The sequence below is a fragment of the Acanthochromis polyacanthus genome, chromosome 2, assembly GCF_021347895.1.
Source record: "Acanthochromis polyacanthus isolate Apoly-LR-REF ecotype Palm Island chromosome 2, KAUST_Apoly_ChrSc, whole genome shotgun sequence".
Lineage (NCBI taxonomy): Eukaryota > Metazoa > Chordata > Actinopteri > Pomacentridae > Acanthochromis > Acanthochromis polyacanthus.
In genome coordinates, this window is record NC_067114.1 from 7,376,011 (window position 1) to 7,393,786 (window position 17,776).

At 39.2% G+C, this 17,776-nt stretch overlaps 1 protein-coding gene across 2 annotated transcripts; it reads left to right on the forward strand.

The window, feature by feature from the left end:
* The first annotated feature begins 5,139 nt into the window (after positions 1-5,139).
* Positions 5,140-13,184, forward strand: LOC110949436 (ephrin-B2a-like). 2 transcript variants are annotated; one of them, XM_022191515.2, is made up of 5 exons: positions 5,140-5,548; positions 6,263-6,546; positions 7,709-7,801; positions 10,281-10,397; positions 11,444-13,184. In XM_022191515.2, the coding sequence occupies exons 1-5, from the start codon at positions 5,442-5,444 to the stop codon at positions 11,809-11,811; spliced, it is 969 nt and encodes a 322-aa protein (XP_022047207.2). In that variant the 5' UTR covers positions 5,140-5,441; the 3' UTR covers positions 11,812-13,184. The 2 variants fall into 2 exon arrangements, with proteins under 2 accessions (XP_022047207.2, XP_051800881.1); XM_051944921.1 differs by having other exon boundaries at positions 11,450-13,184.
* The last annotated feature ends 4,592 nt before the right edge of the window (positions 13,185-17,776 follow it).

A 17,776-nucleotide genomic window follows, 5' to 3' on the forward strand; every position in this document is an offset into this window, starting at 1 on the left:
GTTTTGACTTATCCAATGAAATATATTAGCATTTCTTGGTTGGGTAGGCAGAAATTTTGTTCCCAGGTAATGTACCCTAATGACTTTGGTGATTTTATGACTTTTCCTGCAGCCCTTCTGGGCGAATATTTCCAATTTTGACCTGTTTTGGCTACAATTATTAAATTTAGCTAATGCCTGTTCTGTTTAAGATGAAATGTAACTACATCAGCTTTTCTTGTGCCATTTTACGGTCTTCTGTTGTGTCTGATGCTTGGTTTTATGATCAAATACCTTCAAAGGTAAAGACATTTCCTTCAACCACATCCACATTTTGCTAATTAGCAACTGTTAGCATGCTAATATGGTGAGCAGAACATCAGCATTGTTAGCATGTTAGCATGCATTTAGCTGATAGCACTGCTGCGTTTAAAGTACAGCCTCAAAGAGTTGCTACCATCACTGTAAACTACTGTAATCTGTCCCAAATCCATAACACACAGGCCTACTGATTCTAAGCAGTTTTTTTTTTTTTTTTTACTATATATTGTTCTCAAACCAGACAGAAAATACAGTTGATTTTTGACTGAGGTGTCAATGAGTAATGTTCTTCCATGATGAAATGTGCAAAGGAAACTGAGGAGTTGCTCACAGCTGAAAAAAGTGCTAAGAATAATTTCCTGCTGGTGATGAAAAAGATCTAGAAAGATACTAGTGAGCAAAAACTACTCATACCAAAGATGCTGTTTGGTGGAGTTCAAGTAGTTAAGTGTATAATTTTTTATACACAGTATAGCGTGATATCTGGTGTGCGGTACATACTGTATAGAATTAATATGTAGAGTGGATTTGGGTCACAGAGTCAGTCTTATTTCTTAAGGGAAAACGGACTGCTGCTGCATTTAAGTCCTCTTTATCCATCCAGTGTGGTTATTCAGGCAGTTAAAAGCTCGAGCGAATAGAGTTTTGGTGTCACAGGCAGAGCTCAAACTATCATGCATATCAAAGTTCTCATTCATTTATTGTGTGACTGCCTCTGTGGCTCATATGTATTTTGGCTAAATCATCTCATGCTTTATTGAGTCTCTGAACGTTACATTTGAAATCCTGAGATTCAGCTCTTACATAATAGAACTTTTAACTGAATTTAAACTCTTAAACTGCCATAGTATTTGTGTCAGCTTGGATTGGCGTCATCATCTTGGACATAACAGTAAATATCCTTGAAACATATATTTATTTTCTCCCGTAGGCAGCATTTACATAAAAGTTGAATGGCATCTTACTGCAAATTTGTTGCGTGATTTTCTCTTTCTTTTTAATAGTCATTCTGTACGAAGGGGATTTTTACATGACTCACGCACAAGTATATAAAAGACATGTAAACCCACATGCTGGTTTACTGTTCTGAGAGAGACAGACGCTGGGGAGAACACAGAGGAGCTGAGCGAAGAAGGAGAGAGGTGCCAGTTGCTGAAAGAGGAAGTGTTGACGATGTGGAGACAGGTCAGTAGCTGCCTACCTGCCATTATTATCGACACGCACACAGACTTACTTCCTGACAACATCTCGGCTTCAATTATTATCGTGGTTCTGGACCAGCAGCACCTGTTACATCCTGTTATTGCTCATAATGTCTCTGGGGAGGTACAGCAGATACAAAATCTTTTTCTGTAAGTTCCACCTGCTCCACACTCGGACTGTTTTGGTCGATTAAAACTTGTCCATGGAGCTGATTTAACCGCACTCTTAATCTCTTTCCACAGACACTTTAGATTGTCACAAACTCACACAGTAGAGTATTTTGGATTTCTAATGACACCAAACATGTCAGACTAAGTTAATCTTGAATTATGCTTTGAAACCTCAGTCGTCTGAGGGAAAAGCATCTAACAGGAGAGAATAGTTGTTAAAATTGCTCAGTTTCTGTATTTGTTTTCTAATTATTGGCGTAGTTGTGTTGTTAAAGTAAGAAAAATGACAAATGATTAATCACAAGGACAGTCTCTTCAAAGTCTTTCCAGTAAATGATCGTTCGTTTTCTTGTAATCTCCTCCTAAATCTTCTCCTGTCACAGCTCAAATCTTTGGTTTCCACTAAGCAGCAACATGTGCAGCTCAGTGGTGAATAAAACACTCTGTCACCCCCTGCAGGACGCCACACAGAGAGGCAAACATGCTGGAGCTGCCCTCAAAGTTGAATCCCGGGTTGAGGTTAATGCTAATCGTGATAGGGGTTGTTCTATATCAGACACCTAACATGTTAGCATTAGCTTCACTTTGGGAGATTTCACAAGGACCCAATGAACTGCAGACTGCTGCTGGTGCTGACCCAGGCAAGAAGGACTAATGATGCAGCAGAGAAGTATGATGTAGACACAAAATGAAACTTTAAAGTTAGTTGAGTCACACACTGTGTCACTGCTGTTCTGTTCTCCGTTAGGACGCTGCAGTCATGGCACACAGACAGGAGTGTCTTTTCATGCTTGTAATGCATCTTTGATTCCCATTTGGGACGACTGCTTGTTAACTTACAACCTTTTCATGCTTTAAAACTTTCAAAGTTGGACCTCTTCTCAGGCACCCCCTGCTTCCTCTTTAGGTTTCCACTGAGTATTGCTGAATTAAAAGATTTCATTTATCACACCAACTCTTTATTTCTCCAGAGAACAAGCAGACATATAAGAACAATTTCCTCCACAGTATATGCAATTACAAGGTCTGAGCCAAGTTGTAGCAAAGATCCATAAATCTGAGAAGATGTCTGAGAACCAAGAACAAACAAAGAGGTAGCTGTATTCCCATTTCATTCTATATGCAAGCCAGATGCTGCACAACAGGAACACTGGGGGCGCTTAAAACCAACCTTGCAGCTTTAATATCAGTCAAACATTGAGTTGGAGGTGATTTTTTGGTTATTTTTCTGTGTCTAGTTTTGAATATTTCAGATAATGCAATTTATCACAATCAGTGGATTGGAAATAAATTGTTTCCAGCAGAGATAACCTTGAAAAAAAAACCAACTGCAGCAGTTGCAGTAAAAGGACAAAAATAACTCTCAGTTCCTGCACAAAATGATCAATCCTTTAGCCAGTTCATCATCTGAAACATTAGATTTGTATCCAATTGGCTTTATTCTGAGTTGTACTGTATGCTTTTTGTTTTTGGTCAATTGATGAACTGAGAAAGGCTTCAGACAAAAAGATGGATCCACACTGTTTTGCCTCTGGGATACATGAGCCTGTGTTGTGTTTGGAAACTGTCTGTGAATGTAAGTAGGAGGCTGAATGCATGACAAGAAAAATAAAATCAGTCACTAACATCTGAGGCGTGTGCATCTGAAGTTTGTTTAAGCAAAACCAAAAGTCAGACTTGTACAATTTTGTGTTTACACGAGAAAAACATTTCCTCATCTGCGTTCTTCTGTGCGGTGCATGTCGAGGTTTAAATGAATTATAAATATAAGAAATGTTGCCAGTGCTTTGAACACATCCGGCCCAGTCTGCTTCCCGACACAAACGCAGACATTTCTGTGCAGTTCAGCCGTTATTTGTGGTGCTTTAGTCTTGTGACAGAATCCCTGTGTAATCTTTTAAACCACTTTGTCATTAGTTCAGACTCCCTGAAAATGAGGGGATTACAGCCTTGGCTCCTTACATGCAGAATATACAGGAAAGAAAATTCCCCCATCCCTACCCATCCACAACAAAGACTTTCAATGACATACAAATATATTGACATACAAATAAAACAATATGCTCAGGATGTAGTGAAGGATTTGTGAGACTCAAGTGTTCGCAGTTTTTCTAAGGAGTGTTGGTCATCTGTACGACCTGATCTAATCACAGTCTGTGTGTCCTGGATAGAGACGGTTCATTTCAGGAGATCACTGAGTCATAGCTTTCACTCCTTTGTATTCGTCATATCTGTGATTCCCTCAAAACACAAAGCGAGCGCACTGTAAAAAATTAATGTTTTTAAGTGTAATTGTTTGAACAATTTACTATAGATAATAACTAATAAAACACAGAAAAAAACATCAGTTTGTATGTTAACCATACAAAACGACAAGAAAAAAAAAATACAACATTAGACCATAAAACTAAACTCCATTTTTTGTATTTAAAGCATCAAAAATATCTGTACAAACATATGTATTCTAAAGAAACGTTCAGAAGTACTGGATTGAAAAAAGGATTTTAAAAATAATTATTTTGCAGACTTTCTCCATTTTTGTCAAATCAATAATATCTAGTAACAAATCACAGACAAAAAATATTAATTTACACACTGACTGCAAAAAACTGCCAGGCCATAAGTGTCAATAGTGACCACATTAAAATCTGTACTTTACAAATAATAGTTTGTTCTATTACATTGTTTGACCATAAAACTACACTTTTTTTATTGCATTTCATCAACAAAAATATCATTATTTCATTTGCATGCACCCTTTCTGCCAGATTTATTTTTTTTAATGGATATTTTTTTCTTTTTACAGTGGGATCATTCAGAGTTGCACTCTCTTGTCCAGAATGTTAATCATATATTTAATCCTCTGAGAAGGAGAAAAATGTCTGGCATTCAGGGGCATTTTTGTTCTCTGAAATAAGGAACGTTTTTTCTTCTTCTTTTAATGTGGCTAAATATAACCTACACTTAAAAAAAAAAAAAAAAAAAAAAGCATCCTTACTGCAAGTCAGGCCAGGCATGGATGAAAACGGTGTCATTAAAAGAAGCTCTGATAAAATGATCATGATTTCTAGATGCACAGAAGGTTAAATTGTCCGCAAAACACCTTCTAGGCTGTTGGTCAAGTCACTTTTCTTCATATGACTCAAAATCATTAATTCCACAAGGGGCTTTACATTTAGTTTATCCTTGCATCCTTCATTCAAATGATAAAAATATATAAATCAGAAAAATAACATGTAAACGAATAACATATTAGCTCACAGAGGCTGGTATTTTGGTAAAAATGGGTTACAAATAAGTCACTATTCAACAGTTTATATAGATGTGCTGTTTTGAAAGATTTCTAGGGAATAAAACCAATATTTATTATTTACATCCAGAAATAACGCGTTTTTAACATCCTGATGTGCATCCTGGTGTGAGGAGAAATGTACCAATCAATGTGCCAAAGAGCTCCAGTCTCTGTTACGCATGAGCCTTCAGCCTGTATGGGCGGACCGGCCGGTCAGCTGATGACTAAAATGCTCCACACAATCTCTGTCCTCAATACATGGATTTCGTCACACGGATGATTTTCTAGCCAATTACGCACAATGTGGAAGATTTCACACAACCGCAGCAGGAGGAGGACTCGCTACTTGTTGAGATTTCGCTCAGGAATGGCTCCTCTGCGCGCACCTGGAGCCGCCGGACACATGCAGGGGCGACGCGTTTCTGCCGCTTTTCCCTCTGGTTTATGATACCGAAACCTGCCATCTAACTCCTGTGATGGGGAGACGCACATGGAGCTGCGCTGCCGTGATCCTGCTGGCCGTCATCTGCTCGTGTCGTGCCGCCACTCTGGAGTCCGTCCACTGGAGCAGCTCCAACGCAAAGTAAGGCACGGATCTGATGGGTGCAACTTTGTGCAGGTGCTTTGTGTGTGCAGTTGGAAGAGAATCAAACAAACCTTTGACAGCAAATCAAGTGCTGCAGTTACAACTGAAGCTTTGGAAAGATTAATTAACTAATTGAGGAAACTGGCCAATGACTAAAATGCCAAACATTCTCCATGTATGGGTTTGCTGCTGCTTAATGACATTTAAACTGAACAAATAGTTTTTTCTTCAACTAATTCATGTTTTTTTAATCTATATAATGTTGGAAAATCACAAATTCCTGCAGCCCAGAGTGTCTTCTTCAAATTGGTTGTTTGATATTCAGTTTGCCATCACAAAGACAGACTAAATCCTCACAGAAGCAGACAGGATGCTTAAAAATGGCTCAAAGGATTACTCATTTACCAAAACTAGTTGCTGAATAATTTCCTGTTGATCCACTAATCAATTAATCTTTTCAGCTTTTGAACTGAATATCTTTGGGGGTTTTTCGGCCTGTTGCTCAGACAAAACAAGAAATTTAAGGCAGCACCCTGGGGGGGTTTCTGAATGCAAGAAAGCCATTTTTTTCTGATTTCTAATCCTAGATTCATCCCTAAAGATTTGAGAGAATTTACAATGAAAATATGTTGCTGAAAAGCTCATGCTCCATGGTTAGAAGTGATGCTTTGGTTTGTATCATCTACCCACCTGTCACCCTCTTTCACACAGATTTGCTTCAGGTCGAGGTCTTGTCCTGTATCCTCAGATTGGAGACAAGATGGACATCGTGTGTCCTCGCGCTGACGCTTCCCCTGGGGGAAAGGAGGAGTTCTACAGAGTCTACCTGGTCTCCAAAAGTCAGCTTGCGAGCTGCACCATCGACAAGACCGACACGCCCCTGCTGAACTGTGACAAGCCACACCGGGACGTCAAGTTCACGTTCAAGTTTCAAGAGTTCAGCCCCAACCTATGGGGTTTGGAGTTCCTCAAGGGGAAGGACTATTACATCACCTGTGAGTGGGTGAAGCTGTCACAAGTGCAGTGTGAATGAGCATGTGCAACAGCCAAAATCAGTGGGACGGAGACACGAGCTGCTGGTTCTAACTGGTGGAGCAGCATTTGAAGCAAAGCCAGCAACTGTTTTTTCTTTTTTTTTTTAAAGGATGTAAAAGGAGGCCTTCATCCTCGGCTCCCTCTCAATTTGTCAGTTTGCGTGAGAATCAAAAAAATGTGGCCTCGTTATTGGGCCGCTGTCGGTTAAACCAGCATCGTAGTGGCAAGTGATGCATGAGATGGAGAGCAAGTCTGACCGTGTAGCCTCACCCACCTCGCCACGCTCTGACAGCACACTTCGCTCTGGCAGGCCAGTGTGATTCCAAGGGCTTACATGCCCCAAATCACACAAGGCTTTTACAGCATCAGGCAGATTTGATGGGAGCTTTCATGGCAACGTGGCTTGTAGCCTGTGAGATGTTATCTGACCTAAATGCTGCTAACAAGTCTACATGTGTGACTGACAGGGGTGAATGAGAGTTCTTGCTGTGTGTGTGTGTGTGTGTGTGTGTGTTTACGAGTTTTTGATTGGTTACTGCAATATTAGTTCTTAAAACGAATAGCTAATAGATAAGTTTTATTCTTTTCATGTTTTTTTATAACCGTGCTGCATCTAGAGCTTATAATGGTGAGTCAGTTTGAGTTTCTAGTTTATATTAGGTACACCGTGAGTAAATTTACTGAGCCAAATTCAACAGTTCTGAAATGAATCCTCTCTTAATGAAGGTTATAATGTCAAAATGTTTTAGAGATTCATCTTTGTGGCACTTTTCGGAGGATACAGCATGGAATAATGTGGTCTTTTAGGGTTTGTAATGGACATTTCTACTTGTTTTCTTGCTTTTTATTAAATGCAAAATCAAGCCTTCTTTGCTCCAGTCCTAGTTGCATCTTTAGTGGCTTTCGTGGTGTTTTTACATGTGTGATTATGTACAGTATATGGATCATAATTTGTGCTACACGTTGCATTTTCTTGCATAAGTGATGCAACATTAAGCAACTGGCTAAAGTGTCTGCAAAGAAATTATAATGAACCTATGCACTGCTTGATAATCTGAACTCTTCTGGTGATTGCGAGAGAACTTCAAAATGCAATGTTTCCTTCTTCTCTCTGTTCACCAGCCACCTCTACGGGCTCTCTGCAAGGTCTGGATAATAATAACGGAGGGGTGTGCAGGACCAAATCCATGAAGCTGGTGCTGAGAGTCGGCCAGAGTAAGCATTTTCTGTTTATATGTGTGGGCCAGCGAGTATATAAAGCCGGGAGTGTGGATAAAAGTGAGACGCAGCTGTATGAGACAAACAACACTAAAGGAATTGTTTTATTTATGATATTATTAAGTTCAATATCATAATATTACCTTGTTTCTCGACTTACTAAGTAGTCAGACAATCTCGATCATCCAGTCTTTCTCTTGAAGAGAGACTGCCGTCATGAATTATTTCAAATCCCTAATTCAAACCACTGGCAGCTTAAAGCCATCAGTATTATCTCGCATGCGATCATATAAAACAGCTGTGGCAGTCAATACTCTTTTATTCGTATTAGCATCCGAATAGCCAGTGGTCCGTTTTTATCTCTTTTTTTTTTTACTCTTATTACAAGCATAAAATTTTAATAAAGCAGGCCTACATATTCTCTCCTTCCTTACTTGAAGTACCCTGAGGACAAATCACTGTGGAATACAGTATTCACACAGAAACATATCCTTATTCCTATCAATGCCACTTTCTAATTGGGAGATTAATCATTTTACTTGCATCCTTTATAAATGAAGAAACGAGGAGTTGTTGTGAGCTTGTTTCGAAATGTATCAGATTGAGTTTCTGTGTTTCTGCTTGTTTTGCTAAAAACCTTAAACTCTGAATCTATTTAAAGGCCCAAAATGTAATTTTTTGACCTCAGAAATGTGAAATATTATTTCTATAAATTATTCAAGAGCTTGAGAGGAAGGAGCAGCATTTCGTGTGCTTCTCAACTGATCATAACTGAAAATATTGGGCTGTTTTCCCCGCTGTGCTTACAAACACCAGTGGTGTAAACAAGCCTTTCACAGCAACAGAAAACATTCATAACTCAGATTTAGTTGTAATCTTGTTTTAATCTCTACATGAATTAAAAATCCTGTCAGTCATGTCAGATTTGGATTTACACATTTTGCTTTTTTAAAACTGAAATTGCAGTAGACGTGATGTGAGTAAAGTTAAGTGATGAATGAAGGATGGTGCAGAGAAGCAAAACTTAAAAGGCTGCAGTTTGGAGTGAGCTGCTTGGATGGAGACTGGAACATGTTGATTAATGTGTTTTGTCCTCACAGATCAATAACCGAAAGGAACATTTAGTTTATTTGCTGCTTACTCAAAGGCCATAACATGTGAATCTATTGAAACAGATTCCTTGGTTGCATTTGGATGGAAAACTGCTCAGTGCCACTTTGCAAACAGAATTTTAATGTGTCATGTTAAATGCAGTTATTCTGTGATCTGTGTAGTTCTTGATCCTTTTCCAGAACCTTGTTTATTGTCCCTTCAACTCTCATCTTACTCCTCTTAAAGAGATACTGCAGCAACTTAGACTGAACTTTTACAAAGCTTAGAGTCTTAAAAAGCAGCAGTGGAAGAAGTATTCAGATCCTTTAATTAAATAAAAGCACCAATAAAGCAATATTAGAGTTTTTTTATTAGCACGATTTACACGTGTTGCTGGTCAGTTTTAACTTGTGTTATGCTGACATCATTGATGGGCAGACGAGAAAAAAGATCTGCTGCACAAATCTGCTTTAGGTTTTTGGACTTTGAATAAAATTTTTTGCTTCGTTCTATATACTTTGGAATTGTCTGACCTCTTTGAGCTTCTGTAGCTTGAACCATGTCTGTGGCTTAGAGTGGAAATCTGTAACATGAAAAGAGCTCCTGATTGCATACATGTTTAGAGGATCAAGAGTCGAAAAGGCTGGAAACTAATCTTAAACAACGCTTGAAATTCCATGAGCTTATTCTTTATGTAAAGTCTTAATGTGGTGACCACTTGGATGTTTCCCTCCTTAATACAAAAGTTGAATGAATGTACTCACTTATTTTCCACCACATTTTGTTCAGTATCATACAGAGAAAAAGGCCTGTTAAAGTCAAAGCACAGACTGCTTTGATTACTTAAGTGCCCTCATTTGATTTAATTTTTCTCAGACTTGACAAATCTCCTCCAGAGCCACAGAAGAAAATATGCAACTGTAAAACTGCTGGTGTGGATTCCCTGAAATTCTTTTAGGAAAAAAATGAAACAAAAACAAAAGAAACTCTGGTAAAATTTTTTGAAATGACTGCATTCGGATATGTGTTTTGCACCTGTGGGTAGAGAAAGTGAACGCATGAGATTTTCCAGTCAAGAACCGAGAAAACTGTCTCAGCAGTGACTCAAAACTCAACTTTTTGTGGTCTGATTTGGTTAGAAAGTACTTTCTCTCCTTCTCCGGTGCTGCATTTTCCCCTGAATGACTGTTGAAAATGAATAATTAATCAAAAAAAAGAAAAGAGAAGAAGCTTGTTTTGCTTTGATTCTGAGGTGCTGACATCGAGCACTAATGATTTGCTAAACATCGTTATAGTTTCAGTAGGAACATTTTCACATAACCCCACCTACACAGTAAAACTGAGGAGGATGTATGGTGCTTATATCCATATGTTTATATTCCAGACTCTTCAGATCCACCTTCAACACTTCAGGAGTCCCCCACCAGATTCCCACCCACACGACCGAAGTCCAAGGCCAAGGACGCCTCCACGAAAGAAAAGGATATAAAAAGCACAGCCGGTACAAACACCGACCAAAAATATTGCCTGCAGAATTATGCACAAGACTACCCGATGGCATTTGGCACAGATTTTGCAACCTTCAGAACTGAAGGACCATAATTTAGCTGCACAATCACCCCTGCAATGATTCTAGCCTTCCTAAAAGTGCAAGAGTGTTTGCAGACTTGTTACATTTTATTTTGTTAAACTACTAAATTTTGTCCACATTTCTAAGTAGAGGCAAGAAAACACTCAGCTTGGAATTACTTTACTTAATATGAGTTTCCACACACATTAATGTTAGATTAAATAGTTTTTAAGTCTGAGGTACCTTCCCTAATTGACTTAATCTAAGAACTTTTGTGAGGTAATAAAAATAAATCCGCAGAGTACAAGATGCCTACAGTCAACAATGACTTGTGTCCAAACTAGTTGCGATATGAGAAAAGCATTCTGTAAGAGAATTTAAACTTTATTGCTGAATATATTTCATTTTTTGAGATTGAAATTTCCTACAAAATAATACATTAAAAAGGCATTTTAAGATGCTTAAAAATTGGCTGCTGATCGACTTGATTTGATCGGCTAAAACAGGCAAAACACTAAGGTAGTCCTTTGAAGAGGGTTCTATCTGGATTTCATTTCATAAATGTGACTATTTTGCTCCTTTAAGGGAAGGATTTGACCTCCTGTTCTTTGGCGGTGTATTACTCTACAAACAGAATGAACTCAAAAAGCATAAAAAATGAGCACAAAGTACGTCGTAGTTGATATTACACCGGATCAAGACACTTCCAACTTGTACTTAAACCTCCAGTGATCATGACTCGCGGTCATCCACCAGAAAAAAGGCACCAAGCTGTTTACCCATACGACGCTAAGGATTAGAGCATATTCTCCAGTGTCCGGCTTTGAAAGCGGGTTTTCATGTTAACACTGATTGGGCTGTAGCAAGGCATGGAATGAGTGAAATTGTTTTTAAATCTGTGTGTCACATGTCCCAATTTGCTTCTTCATCTCAGTTTCTCCTTTTTTCTTTCTTCTGCTGTCTGTCCGTGATGGAAGATGCAGGACAAACAAACCCCAGCTCTGACCCAGGACTGTTGGTGTGGATCGTCTCTGGTTGTGTGGTCCTCGTTCTGGTCATCGCGGTCGTGCTGGTCGTGCTGTGGAGGTACCATCGGCGCCGCTGCATCCCGGATACTCAGCAGTCTGCCTCGGTGTCCCTCAACACTCTGGCTGTGCCGAAGCGGGACAGCATCAGCAGCGACAACGCCGGCTCAGACCGCAGCGATGTCGTCTTTCCTCTGCGGGCTTCTGACAGCATGATCTGCCGCCACTATGAGCGCGTGAGCGGCGACTATGGGCCTCCTGTGTACATAGTTCAGGAGATAATGCCCCAGAGCCCCACCAACATCTACTACAAAGTCTAACATTTACTGCTCTGTTGACAGACAATATGGTGGTGATCATTAAATTTCAGCCACTTTGGACACGCTCAGTCTCCAACACAATACTCCCATGGATGAGATATGAAGAAATGTGTGGAGCAAATCTGAGAACTGTGCCGCGCTGATCATCTACAGTCATGGAAAAAAATATTCGACCACCCTTGTTTTCTTGTTCATTTTAATGCCTGGTAGCACTAAAGGTACATTTATTTGGACAAATTTAATGATGGCAACAAAAATAGCTCATAAAAATTTAACTGATATTTAGAAATTTTCTATGGTTTTCTTGATAATCAAAATCACTTTAGTTCTTCCATCAATGGCATTGTGCTGCCAAAAACAGCTTTTAGGCATTCCGTGTTTTCTTTTCTGTCTGTTTTAGTCACATGATGCACACAGGAGTTAGTACTTGATTGCATAACCATTGTTTCTGATGACTGCAGCCATGCCTCTTGGCATGCTCTCCACCAGCTTCTGATCACAGCAGCCCATTCCTGTTGCACAAATTCAAACCAATTAGCTATGTTTTGGGCTTGTGGTTCTTCATTTAGCATTTGATGATTTTGCACAGGTTTTCAACTGGATTTAGGTCTGGTGATTGAGAAAGTCAAGGCATTGTTCCAACGTTCTGGTTCTCTGTCCAGGGTTTAACTGACCTTGCTATGCGGCAAGGGACAGGTAAGGCAGGAAAGAGTTTTCCAGCTGATGAAAGAAGACTGTTTTCAAGGATAGCCCTGCACAAACCTGGTTCATTTGTCCTTCACACAATTGCATTTGCCCTGTTCCACTCATACTGAAACAACCCCAGATGGTCACTGATTCACCCTCATGTTTTACTGTAGGGGCAGACAGTCTGGTTTGTAGGTTTCTCCAGGCTTCCTCCTAACCAATTAGTTGACTGGAGTGGGCATCAACTGAAAATTGGATTCATCACTGAAGAGAACCAGCAAAGAGTAACTGGACTTTCTTCTGCCTTTCGTTGATGAAGGACTTCTGGAGTTCTGACAATGATTCCTGACAGGAACGGATGAGTGGACGGACATCCCGTAGGGTAGAAAAACGTTTCCTGCCGTAATATGTTGGGCTTGTTTTTTCTTGGTGTAATGAACGGCTGTCTTGGAGATCTTCAGTTTCTTCGCTACTTGTCTCTCAGTCATGCCAATGTTCAGCAGTGCCAAGATGGCTGCCTTTGTGGCTTCACATAATTCTTTTGTTTTAGGCATTATGTGAGCACTGACAACTTCTGAGTTGTGCTACGGCTTGAATGTAAGCAGGAAACCACTCTAGGCCTTTGCATGTGCAGTGCTGCTTATGACATGAAATGTCCTCCTATATACCCTGGGAACACAACTGGGTTAAGCATGTCCAAATAGGACATAAAGTATTACACAATCAGCTGAATTTTTGTTGTTGCTTCATGGTATTCTTCAGGTAATATAACTTTAGTTGTACCAGGCATTGAATGAACAAGAAATTGAAGAAATCAACAGTGGTCTAAAAAAATTTTTTCAACTGACTGTACTTTAAACAGACTGTTGTACTGTTGAGTCGCACGGCAGCAAGTACACAAAATGCTGTCGATCTGGTTGTTTTCTTGATTTACTGAAGAGACAATCAAAAAAGAAACGGTGACATCTCATTCAGTGGTTGTGTTCTCTTTGTTTTATGAGATATGTTTGAAAGCAAATTTATTTACAAGAAAATAATAATTTCCCACCGTCATGACACATGGCAGTTCCAGATGTACTTTAAATGTTTAATTTATTAATTTATTGATAAATGGGGAGAAAATATTAATTTTAGCACTCCAACGCACCAAAAGATAATTCACAGTGTGAATTGTGTAAACTCTGGTTGAAATCCTTTGAAAATGAATGAGAATCTGGATTTTTGTGGCACCATTCAGTCTTTCTGATCAATTCAGCTTTTGAACAAGTTTCAACATCATTTTTCTTAACAAATGTGTTGACTTAAAGATAAAGGGAAAATTTGAATACTGTTAGCAAAGTGTCTGTCTTCTCTCTCTGCAACATGAAAAGTGAGAAATGAACAGAACGCAATGATGAAATGGAAAGTTTGAATCAGAATAGCTGCTGATAAATCCCAGGACACTGCCTCAGTGTTATAGATGGTTACAAAATTACTAAGCAGCACAATGTATGATGACTTCAAACAATGTTGAGCTAACTATTTGCATTCTTTGTACTGCGATCCCGTTGAGTGATTCTAGCCACTGTATTAAATCTAAAGAACTTTTAAACATTTGCTTTGGCGCATAATTGATCTTTGCTTCATGTTATACTTATTTTGAAGTCACAACGGTTTTGGAGTGTTTTTTGAGAGGTTGAACGCGTTAAATTAGGCACAGAGGAAGTCTCGTCATTACGCTTCTAATGGTGCTCCTGGGATAGTGACTGTCATTCTGCATTTAACACCATGATGAGTTTTAAACCGCATCGTACGTGGTTGAATGGATGCAAAAGTGACATGAAACAAACTATATTTCATATAGTTTATTGGGAAATGAAGAGTTACCTTGAGTGTTTTATTACCTCTTCAAAAAGCAGAATTTAGAATAACCTTACCTTTGTAAGACCAAGAAGAAGAGAAAAAGAAATCCGTATACGTCAGAAAAAAGCTTTTTCTGATTTAACCTGAACTTCTCACTCATGAAATCATGTAACAGTTGAATACCATCTTTACAGGTCAATAAATGTGAACGTAAAAGTGTCTGTGAAGCTAAAGAAAATCTATCTGCATAAAAACAGTCAGTGTTTAATTGTCTCGGTCTCTCCTGTGGCTCTGAGCGAGGCATCCGTGGGTGAACATGTTTCATGCTCCTTCAGCCACATCATACCGCACATTTTCAACCTGTCAGCTTCCATGAGCTTCCTCTCCACCAGGGACACTGTTGCCTCTAAAAGCAAGATGCCAGACTGGAGGATTTTTAGGACATGTGCTCTGTGTGTCAAACAAGGAAACTACTCAGCTAAAATTAAACAGGCTCTGTGCTTTTTTAAAAATAATTTGCAGCCTTACCGGTTGCCATTTTTACACCACTTTTTTTTTTTGGCCTCATGCTTGAACTTCAGTGAAAAAGAGATGACGGACGGCCTCATTTTTATCCTGCAGCGAAATGTAATTTCCCCTCTGGCAAAAGATGCATTTAAAATATCGGAGAAAATGTGTCAAAGATAACTTCATTACTACTTTCTATAATTGACTTCTTTAATAGACTAAACCAGTCTAAACCACTCCTTTTTTCATTCAACAGGGATACACATTTTGTCCTGACCTATACTCTAACCAGCCACAATGCATTTGATCGCATTTGAGTTGCACTTTGAAGTACTCGCTCTTATGTCTTACTACATTGTGAAAAAAACAATATAACGCAAATTAGCTTCTGACTCTGGAACACGGGCAGACCGCGTCCGTTTGTCTGTGCTCATGTCTTCCCACCCCCTCACTTGGAGTGATCCCTGCTCTTGTGAGATGTTTTTGTCCTATGTAAAGCGTCACAGCTGAATGGACCGTGGCCGGTCGAGGTGAGTTCAGCTGACCTCGGGGTCACGCTCAGACAATGGTGGCCTGGCCTCTAAAGGAAGAACAAAACAGAGACCCCCGTGCTCATGGCCCCTGTTGTGGGAGGGGCTTGAATATGGTAGGTCATATTAAAAAAAAAGGGGGCAGAAGTGGTGCAGCAGAAGGTACATTTGGAGTCTTAAGTATGGCTAAGTGCTACCAGTGTGGTGTGCCATTCACCAGTGAGATGTTCGCCCAGTTTACACTGCAGAAATAAAAAAGTGGCTCTTTTCCTTCATCTGTACCCTAAATATCCCAAAGCACAATCTGAAAGTGTCTCTAAAATGCATTTTTAGCCGATACCTGCTCCTGTAGAAGTCTTTTGCCATCATTTGTGTGCAGAGCTGGAAGCGAAGGGGGCGTCCAATAAGAAGAGCCCTTCAGCTTTCATCTGACCCCATGGGACGATGTGAAGTCTACAACCTCCCTGTGTCCTCCCACCCCCCACCTCACTTCCATACGCAGAGGAACTACTGGCTTTGTGTGGGGGTTGGGGTCACGACTCAGCGTTCCCACTCCCACAGTGTGCCCAGAGAAGTGGAGAAGAACGACTATTCTGGTTTTCAGGGTTTTCCAGTCAATGGTCAGTGGGAATAAAGGGAATTAAAACTGGAATAAAATACATGCCTCTTGATAAAATGAGGCAAAAAACAACAACAAAACACTTGCACCATCTCTGCCGGGGGAAGAAGGGTTTACTGAAGAGCTTTCAGAAATGTTCAGCTCTTTCTAAGCTGCTGGTTACAAATGTCTCTTCCTGAATCTCTGCAGGATGTGAAAGAGGCCTTTTTTCTTTCTTTCTTTCTTTCTTATTGCAAACCAGCTCCAGAAACTCCAGTAACAGGGAAGTGGCCAGTGCTTCCTCTTACAGTTGAAAAGCAATCATAGTGTCATTATAGTATGGTATTTAGTTTGCTAGTTCCCTCTGCTGGCCGGCTCCTATACTGCTATCACACTCCTGTTTGGGACGAATAAGATCCATATGTATTTCATGAAGATCATATTAAACCTGGAGCAGCAGAGAGTTTGTTCTTCAGAAGGCATGTCGCTTTCAGCACATGTGCCTTGGAGCAATTACAGCAAAAAAAGAAAAAAGAATGAGTCAAAAAGTGAGTCCGAAATGTTACACTGAAAACTGAAAACTTTTCTAATGTTATCATCAAACTCCCATTAAATTTTTACTACTCTGTGGTTGAGTTTAAGCGAGAAACATGGCAGTAAATTTGGAAGCTTCAAAGTTAAGGGATCATCCCTCATCTATTCTTTCTTTGTTATCAAACTTCTTTGTATTGGGTGACCTGAAAAACACCTCTTTACCATTTAGTTAACTGTATTTACATGTTTCTATTGCAAACAAAGACATCATTTGAATATATTTTTTAAACCTTTTTTACTTTTTTCGATCTTAAAGCTACGTTAGAAACTCAGAATTTTAGTTTTTAGAGCTCAAAGGAGGAATCAAAACCTTTTCTTTTTAAGTAAGACTACCAGCAGAACATGTAAAAAAAGAATGATTTTGCTTCTTTTGGTTTTAAAATTGTTTTAGAAGATTAATGTGGTCATTAATTTGACTGTCAACAACTATGAAACGTGTTGTGTTTTCTAATCATCTTCTCGTGTTTTAATGTGTTTATTTTTCCTTTTACTGGAAAGTAATTCGTAGCAATGGCTAATGTAGTGGAAGAATCATAAATATTCTCTGCCAAATAATTGCAGTTATTGTAAAATAGAGATACTCATCACAGCTTTAAAACTGTACTCAACACTGATAAAGAAATTCTGTGTAATTATTCTCAACTTGAAGCAGCCTCTAAACTGTTTCCAGCTGAAAGTGGCAGCACAATAAAGGTGTGGCAACTGGAGTTACACATTGTATTCTTTAATTAAAAGAAAAGGATTGACATGACATAAACGAATGAAATTATCTTTACGATTTTGTCCGTTTGCAAATTCAAAGTCTTCATCATTCCAATTACAAATATATGAGAAAAGACTAAACATCAAAGTTTGGGAGCTTCTGTTCGGTATATAATTTTTAAAGTTCACAAATTATTTCTGTAAAAGAGCAGGCCAAAAGTATTTAACAATTCCTGAATTTCACACCTTCACATGAATAAATGTGTGTAATGTGACTTTAAGTAGCTGCAGAGGAGCTGTGGAGTGTTGAGTCTGGATCCTACATCCTGTCTGAGGGCCCTGACATTGGAGTGCTCTTCTGTTGTGGTTTGATGCCTTCGGTTGTGAAGTCGTTCAGAATCCAGACGTTTTGTTTTAAATCGGAGAAGAAAGCAGGACCAGGGAACGAGCTGTAACGTTTTACGAACTGCAGCAACTTAAATGATTTTTCATACAGTCCAAACCA

Coding starts and splice junctions, on each gene's coding strand:
- LOC110949436 (XM_022191515.2), top strand. CDS start 5,442: ATGGGGAGACGCACATGGAGCTGCGCTGCCGTGATCCTGCTGGCCGTC. Junction 5,549..6,262: donor TGGAGCAGCTCCAACGCAAA/GTAAGGCACGGA, acceptor TCTTTCACACAG/ATTTGCTTCAGGTCGAGGTC. Junction 6,547..7,708: donor GAAGGACTATTACATCACCT/GTGAGTGGGTGA, acceptor TCTGTTCACCAG/CCACCTCTACGGGCTCTCTG.